A 9,553-nucleotide genomic window follows, 5' to 3' on the forward strand; every position below is an offset into this window, starting at 1 on the left:
AAAAACAGTTCCACAAATCTTTCCTGTTTTATTTCTCATTTCTATATTAGTACCAAATGTCTAAATAATAGGGATCTCACCTTTTCAAAGTTGTATATTATTGGGTTCTCTGATTGCCTTCCCAATAAAAGGAGTATTCGTACTATAGTGGTTGTTACATCGGGACCTGCTCGTGCTATACTGCAGGTGTCCGGAGTGTAATTTTATGTTTGTAAGTTAGTGTGTGTGGAAAAGGGGGGCTAGAAATTGTGAGACACTTTCTGCTCATAAAACCATGCATATATTTTCTGTTTAATTTATAATGTTAATTCCCTGGAGGGGCAAACTAGTTAGTGAGTTAGATATAAATTATTCATCTATAGTAATATAAGAAAAGGACAAACAAGTTTGGGTGGTCTCATGGCATAAATAACAATGTGCCTATCTGGTGACGTCTGGAAATTCGCTGTCGCGGTCACTTCCTCGTCATATAGCCGCTTCCCTCGTCGAGGTATACGGTGGGCGAAACGGTGAAGACCGTGTACCTTCGCCTGTGTCTGAAAAGACGTCTTTACTCTTCGAGGGCTGGCCAGCGTGTCCTGGAGCCTGGCGTGATGGTAGGGGTAGGCCAGGTCCTAGCTTGCATGATGCTTTGGCTGGGGCGGCATTGCAGTCGGAGCGTCTTCGGGGTCTTCCGGTGTTTGCGGCAAGGGGGGGTATCAGAAAATGAGACCCCCGACCCCGACTTTATATAAATCCAAAAAAAGAACGGAAAAATCGGATTACTTAAATCCGACAGTGGTGATTCACTATTTATTATTAATAAGTAATAGCTTCATATTAAATTAGTATATTACTGGACGAGTAAAAGTGTCATTAAATGTAAAGTGAGATTTCAAATATTATCATTAGTAATTTGTGCCGAAAATACTTCAAAACAGTCTTAAGCACACCGAACTCATGTGATCATTTCACCTTCACAATTTTCCATGGGAGCGCGGTACCCCTGAGGTAAGGCACGTGGCTACTAACTCCAAGGACCAGAGTTAGATTCAGCCCCGGCAGGGCAGAAAAGTGTTTTCTGTTACACTGTAGCTGTGAGTCAACTCATGTGGGTTATGGAGCCCTTTTAGGGTAAATTAGGTACCCTTAATTGGGTAAAAATCTGGCGGGCAAGCGTGATTCACCTTCTTGCACAACCGTTGGTCTAGTAACAGTTCTTCCTCACAAAGTACTGAACCCATGACCTTTCATGGGTTTGTAGTGGTACAGAGTTTAATTTAACAATTTTCCATATTAGTTAAAACAATTTAACTATTATCAGTATGTTTTCGAGGTTGTTGTTATATTATCAGGTCTTGACGTCAATTTACTACGATCATTTCTGACGTCATATTCTTGGAGAGGCAAGGATCAGAGGAAAGCATGGGGTAAGGAGAAATCCAGATGGGATACCGATAGTGTAGGGAGATGAATCTCGAGTACTATCGGCAAGGGCACACCACAAGCTGAGGGATGAAATTTCAGACTTCCGTAGTTTGAGAGATTCAGTAAGGAGATGAAGTTACGGTTTGAATAGGTAGTGGAAACATAAGGGGAGCGGAAAAGCGCTATGTTCCAATAGGTAAGCAAACTGGACTCAAGTAGAAGAAAATTATAGGAGTGGAATAGGTAAAATTGGAAATCCACCAACCAACCAATTCTAACCATGGTGGAAGGGGTCAAGCTTTCAATGCGTGGAGTCACCACAAAGTAAATTCAAACCTCTCCCCCTCCCCGTAGGCCGGATGAGAAGCGGATTCGCTGCTGACGGACGCCTTAAGTCCCTGGACTATTAACTCCCCCTGTTCCTTTAGCCCGGAAAATTTAACGATTCATGACTGAAAATGACACCAAGATGCCTTTGAATTACCTCAACTTTTTTCGTATAGATCAGTTAATTTCCGTCAATTCATTTTGTTATAAGTAAAAGAAATGTGCATCATATTTTCTGAAGAATAATAACAAGTTGTACAACTAATAAACTTCGTGTGTTCAATCATGAGTTCGTTTTATTTATTTTTTCACAATCATTTAAGAGATGAATATCAACAAATACTACTTTGATGTATTTCCAAATTAAATGATTTGACGAAATCATGTTTTGTATATTCAACACTTGAATAACTTTATACAATTCCAAACTATATTAATACATTTTTTCAATGGTATAGAGAGAGGAATGCCTCCAGCGCTGGTCCTATCACTACCAAGAGGGCTGGTGCCCCGCTGTGTTCGACGGAGCCCTCTGCTGGGGCCCCACCGGGCCTGCTGTCTTGGCCTCGCAGCCCTGCAGGGAGGAGATACATGGCGTACTCTACGATACCTCCAGTAAGTAATATAAAATTATTGTCTGAGTAATTTAATTTTAGTGATACATTTATAAAATTCTGATATTATTGATAGATTTTATAATGTTTTTTTAAACCCTAACATCATTTATTCTGTTCTACTTTAGCAGAATGCATAAGACAAAAAAGAAAATTGTTTAACATATAATAGTTATCATTACGGCACCTGAGTCTGGTTCAAGAAACTTTATAATGACGAATTATGATTGAAAAATGAGTATAAAAGCTGTGAAAAATTGTTAGTTGTTTATGAGCAAAAAGGGTTATAGGTTAAGAACTTTTTGGTATTTAATTATTTTAAGGCATAATCCACTTATGGGTCATTATTGCCTTCATTTCCGATTTCGCAAAGGTTAAACTTGTAATTAATGATTTTTAGGCTGTACCGTCGACCACACACTGAATGGGGACAAGGATCCGAATTCATGTCTACTATCATATTGAAAAATTTAACTATTGCAATATGGTAAACTGATATAAAATTTGATTGAATTTTATGGTAAAGTTAGGAGTGATTGGGAAACTTTGAAGGGAACTTGTTAAGTTCTGTTTTACGTATATTAAGTGAATTACGATTTTAAATATTTGAAAACTAATTAACAATTATTTAAAATATAAAGAGACTGCAAAGTGATACTTTTTTTTTTAATATTTATTTATTGCTATTTACAACTGTATATTATAATACATTTAGTAAATCTGATCAAAAAGTCAAATTGGAGTGTTACAGGCGTGTAGAGAAACTACCCATTGGTAGCACTCTAATGACATTTTACATTAGCTGGTCTCGTGGCCATCTTCTTTTCAGGCGCCTCGGAGGATTGTCAGAAATGGAAGAGGATGCAAAATTAGAAACTAGGCGGTTTGAGTGGTTAGAGAGTTTATAATGGAAGGAGTGATATCTGGTTCGGGCTAGATCGGTTACATAGGGAACATTAAGGTCTTTAAATATGATTTTATTTGTGACAAAGTAAGGAGCATTGAGGGATTGGGAAACTTAAAAAGTTTATCCACAGTCTGTTTGTTATCCAGCAAACTAGAATGGAGATGCAATGGTATATCGCATAAAGATTTAAGGAAACCATATACTCGGTATTCAGTTAAAATGTGTTTAACAGTAAGTCGCGTTTCATAGGTCTGGCATAAAAATGGAAAATCAACCGAAAAAGATAACCGTGGGTTATGCGCGGACTTTTGTGAACAACATACTTTTTGATTAAGCGGATTTGTTGAGAAAATATATCTAAAACTGAGTAGGACTGATAATAAATCTGTACAGATAACCTGTAATTTTTTGGGGATGAAAGACATTTAAGCTCTTGTACATTGAAGCCATTTCAGCTGTATAGCTACAACATATCGGACAGAGAGAATAGGTACTGTCGATCATTGTACACAATCAAGACACCTAAGGAGTATTTAGAGCCATCAGTATAAGTGAAGTCGGCGTCACCAAATTTGTCTTGCTGTCCAAGAAACTCATATCTATACCGATATGGTGGGGTTTTATTTTAAAGGAGACTTGAAAGGGCAAAACAAAGTTTAGGGGAGGAAAGTCCCCAAGGATAAGGGATTACAGTCACTTGCGAAGTAAGTATTTCTATGTCTAAATCCTGACGGTAAACGGTGTTCTCTTTTTTAAGTCGATTTGTTGCTGGTTTAGATGCTATATATTTAGAAAAAAATCATTCATTGGATGGTTTATAGCTGAGATTATTTTAGCAAAGTAAATAAGGTCAATTTATCTTCGTAGGTCGAGCTTAGGGGCTCGCCAGTATTTAGTAAGGAAGTACTGGTTCTGGAATATCAGTTTTTTTTTTTCAAAAATGACCAGAAAGGGAGGTTTTTTTATGACCTCCCTTCCTGGTCATTTTGGACATTCACGGGTTATCTAACGGGTCACATCCTATTTTAACGGTGGAGGGTCAAGATTTCATTTCGTGGAACCGTCACAGAAATAAAAGTCGACCCCGCAAACAGGATTTGAACCTTTTTGGTGCTCATTTTATAAAGACTGGGTGTGCCCCAGGGGCTCACGAACTCACAGGGTTTACTCACATCAAAAGTAATAGAATAAATAATATGAGTATAATCGAGTATTGTTAATAAGGGAAGTAAAATACTTTAATCCGAATATAATACTTACAGTGAATAACAATATTAAGCATTATAACAACAAAATAATAATGTATTTTCATGATTAATAATAACGCTTAGAAGCTGGTTTACAATTTTCTTTTTTTTCTAATTGAAATTAGGGAGGAAAAAAGAAAGGAACAGTAAAAATAAAGACATCATTTTTAATGTAATTTGAAGTACTTTCAACTTACTAAAAATAAACTAACAAAATATTAAATAAAATTTGAAATGTAATTTAATAAAATGTGCCATATTTTGATAGATGAGTGACCGTTCTCGCATTTTGCTTTCTAGAGCATTTTAAAAACTAAAAATAAGAATGGGTTCCTATTTTTTATCGTCTTGTTGATCGTTCCACATTTAGAAGCATACTTGATTGTTGACTTTTATATGGAACTTCTCGACTATATCTTTGATATCTTCTTGAGGCGACCTCAATCATTTCTACAGTTAGAGGGCCCTTAACGATCTCCCAAGCCCTTTATCTACAAAACCGCGGTGCTTTTCGTTTTAATGGTACTCGTGCACCCCATAATTGTGTACAATTCGTTCTTAATGGTTTTATAACTTGCTTATGAATAACAATGAAGATATATATCCCTCAGTTATACACATTATTTTGCTAAATTATAAACACTCATCAAGCTATTTCTTTCATTTCAACATTGCCTGATAGATATGTTTTTTTATTTATTTCTTCATGGAAGCTTGGAAATGAAAATTGTTTTCCATAATTTTACAATACTAGAACTTTTATAACCATCGACGGAAATTTTGTTTACACTATTTTGTATGTATATTCCCAGATCTTTTTTAAAAATACACTCCAAAAAATTTTACAATTATTTTATATAAAGTTTACTCAATCTTTTCTCTGTATATTTATGACTATTATTTTGCATCTGCTATTTAATTACATTCCCCCGCATTTATTTATAGATATAATATTGAAATATTGTAGATGTATGAATTACTAATTTAATACACAGACAAACGCACAGAAATAATATGCATATAAATGATCTTCAATATAAATCATTCAGAGCGAGTGGTCAATTACAAAATAAATTCAATTTTTATTTTAATAATAAAAGGAACAAAACATTAAAAAAATAAACAAGATTTCTATTCGCAATGTAATAACCTGTATGACATGAAGATGATAAAAAAAAAAATGGAGAGCAATTTAAAAATACAAACAAAAAATAAGCTGGAGTCAACTCAACAAACGTAATTGAAATCCTTTGAAAACAGAGAGAAAATGATAATAGTAATATTGTGAATGTTCTATACACCATCCTTTTAAAATGAGATGAACAGAGTAAAGTCTACTGTGGTTTGTAACTTTGCCAAAAAAAAAATTGTAAAAAAACCAAGGAAAGGGTTTGTTAGCTGGCAAGACGATTCAGTGTTCCCTTTGAATAGGATGATTGCAAAGTTCCAACAAAGGGTTTTTTTGTTACTTTTTTGCAGTCATCATTAAATATACCAGGACAATTTCGCCTTGATATTTCTACAAATAAAAAAAGCAAAGTTCTGAGGATCAAAGAAAAAAAACACTTAAGATCATTTTAAGAATATCTTCAATATTATGCAAACGTTACTTTCTTGCAAAAAAAGTATATATTAATTCGATTTATTCCTTCAATAACTTAAGATAGAAAATAAAGCTATTTGTCAATATTACTCTTAAATTAACGTGAAAAATCTATTTTTGAAGGTTTTATATAATATTATTCCATATTTCATTATCAGGAAAATAAAACATCATTAAAATGTATTCATTTATTTAACATTGTTTCGGTCCTATTCATTTTTCTTATAAGCTGTAAGTACATTTGACATTTAATGTACTTCTCATATCGAACAATGATTATCAATGCTCTTTGGTTTTGGATACTATAATAGTTATTTTTATTTTTTATTATCATAAGTGACATTCGTTGATAATTTGATGCGCATTTAAAAAATAACAATTTAACTACCAAAAAAAACTTTTATTATTATTTACTTAATGTAATTTATCTGGAGTGAAAACTGGAATTAGAAAATGGAGTTGTAACTCTGCATAAGAGGTGATATTCGGACGATGGAGCTGTAAATTAAAATGTTAAAATGACGCTGGTCTGTGGATAGGGGGATGGTACAAGAGCCAGGAAAAAAAAAGGTAGTTATTCCACCACAATGTTTAATTACTTTAATAAAACTATGCATTATCACTAGTCAAAATTTATGAGTCTGCCAAGTATAGGTAGGGGAAATAAAAATGGCAGCTGTTTTAAATCGTTAAAAAAAAAATAATTTTTTATTCCGAGCTCTATATTTTTAAAACTATCAACTAAACTTGAAAACCTGAGAGATCATTATTTAAAGTATAGTTAATTTGCTAAAATATTATTATTAATAGAGCGATTTACGTCCAATAGTCTTGAGTAGTTGTATTCATGATATTTGAACAAATAAATTCATAAAATGTTAATTTATAGTTCTAGAAGGTACTTTAACTTACTATAAATCAATTAATGACAAGTATAGGGTAGTAGGTTTTATTATATTCTTATATGAATATAAATTTTGCAATAAAAAATGTTCTGAACAACTATAAATCAATTTATATTGATTTAATCAAATATCAGGAAAAATACTATTCTTACAAAAATAAACGTCATTAGCTACTTTATAGTCCATTAAACTACCTTTAATTTGGGTGCTAATAGTCAGCTGTACGTCGAATAGTTTTTAAGATGTAGATTTCTCAAAATAAATTCACTTACTAATGATCTTTCAGTACATTTTTTTATGAAATGTTGCTTTTTGAAAAGCTATATCTAGAATACTATTGAACGTAAATAGCTATTATCTATTAGGTATAATATTTTACCAAATTTAATCTACTTTAATTGATGTTCTCTTAGAATTTCTAGTGTTGTTGGTAGTTTTACAGATACAGCGCTCTAAATGAAAAAAAAAAAAATTTTAACGTTTTGAAACATCCACCAGTTTTTATTCTTCCGACCTATACTTGGCTGACTCATCAATTTGGAATAGTAATTATATATAGTTTTTATTAAAGTGATCAACAATTGGGGTAAAATAACTGCCTTTTTTCTCCTCTTGGGCTCTTGTTCTTTCAGGAGAATGAAATCATGTGGCCGTGACATGGAATGGGGACTCGTAGAAATAGGAATGCTGATGATTATTAATTATTTGGTAAAGGAATATGCCTGGGAAATATTATCTATGGAAGGAAGGGAAGACCCACCCTAACTCAGCGTAATGGTGTGAAACACGGCAATGTCTCGGGGTCCCATTTACAAATCTTGCAGAGCTATTCATAATGCTCCTCAGTCTGTCACCGAGACCCACTCAGACGCTACTATACGCCTATAGGCCTTTAGAGCTAGCATTTTTTCTTTTTTTTTTTTTGGAGGGAGTTTCTCTATTGTATTTTATTTTTTATATTATTATTATTATTACTTGTATGCATATTTTTCTCAAATATGTACTTTTAAATCATGGTACCTATATAAAATATGCACTAAAATTAAATCTTTGTATAATACTTGCAGAAGAACAGCAGGTTCTTCACACAAAGGCATTGTTTGCTGAAGCTATTTAAGGTTGGATTTAAAGTCTGCTTTTGGCAGCGTTTTCATCGGTAGTATATCGCACACTTTTCTTCAACGAGAACGTCAGCTAATGGGATGTTATTTTTCCCACCTTCCAAGATTTGGAGGCAGAGCGTTCTCTCGGAACAGGGGATTAGAATATTACTTCAGCCCGTTAAAGAATATGAGCTCATATGGCAAGGGGAATTGGAATTCTCCGATACTGTACCTGGATCCTTAAAGTATAATGTCCCTGATAATCTGCCACACGATGGAGTTGTAGCTCCGCAGAGTAATCTTGTAGAGTTAGCGAAGGAATGATACTCCGTGTGCAATTTGATACGATGGATGGGTAAGGAGAGGTGTTGTGAGATCATATAATCTATGTGATTGACAGCTTGTGATGATAGATGAGGAGCCTCTCCACACCTAGGTAAAGGATTGAGGTCAGGATTTTAGTTTTATTTATGCAATAGAGGAATAAATATGCCGATAGGGAAGAAATGGCCATTTTTATTGCATTTGAACAAGGATCTGATGAGTGTGATATTTTCGAAATTATGAACTATTGACTTAAGAGTAACAATTTATTGAAAATGAAAATAGATAATATTGACAGTAAATAATAATATAAGTTAGTTAGGAAGTAAGGTTCCCTAAAATCAATTATTAAACCAAGGTTTTTATCCCTGACCAAAGTGGATATTATTTCTGGTATAGATCACATAAATTCTTCAGAATCTGACTTACTACTTCTTTAATAATTTTTTTTCTTAATCTAATCTTAATTCAATCATATCAAACAAAAAGTTAGGGAATGATAATGAAGCTCTATATTTATTTTCCAGAGAGGATGTTAAACCCGAAAAGATATCTTTCTTCTTCTTCTTTTCCTTACTCCTCAGTGCCTCTCAGCGTGGAGGTGCTTCGGTCCAAGCTTTCCATTTGTCCCGGTCTCTGGCCAACGTACTCATGGAATCTAACAGCATTCCACTAAGTCTTTTGCCTGTTGGTCTAGCTTTGAGAATTGGCGTGGTCGACGGTCTTCATCCATTCGGCATATATGTCCGAACCATTTCTACTACCTCTTCTCAAGAATTTCAGATAGTGATTTCACCCCTAGCTCCTCTCTTATTCTGGGTTTCCTGAAGTGTTCCCTTCGTATTCGGATACTTTTCTGAGGTATTTCATTTCTGAGGCGGTGATTCTGTTCCTCAATCTGTTGAGAAGGACCAAGCTCTCACTTCCATATTGTGAGTAGTTTGGGAAGGTAAATAGTATTAAAAATGTGAACTTCACATTTCCCAACAACAGTATTGCAGATCTGGTAATAAACGCTGTTTGCATTTTTAACCCTAGCAGCACCAAGGTAGTATTCATTACGGCCTACTCCAAGGGGGGGCTGCCGAGCCCTACACTTCCCAAGACGACCTCCAC

The 9,553-nt window shown here is 34.2% G+C and overlaps 1 protein-coding gene across 1 annotated transcript in view; it reads left to right on the top strand.

Moving 5' to 3' along the window:
* Positions 1–9,553, top strand: part of Dh44-R2 (Diuretic hormone 44 receptor 2) — a gene marked incomplete at its 5' end in the record, with an annotated part of 201,664 nt that overhangs the window by 41,950 nt on the left and 150,161 nt on the right. The window contains 1 exon segment of the mRNA XM_067047906.1: positions 2,193–2,349. Coding sequence (XP_066904007.1) covers positions 2,193–2,349 — 157 coding nt within the window.

This window comes from Halyomorpha halys, unplaced genomic scaffold, assembly GCF_000696795.3.
Source record: "Halyomorpha halys isolate HHAL.00 unplaced genomic scaffold, Hhal_1.1 Scaffold589.1, whole genome shotgun sequence".
Lineage (NCBI taxonomy): Eukaryota > Metazoa > Arthropoda > Insecta > Hemiptera > Pentatomidae > Halyomorpha > Halyomorpha halys.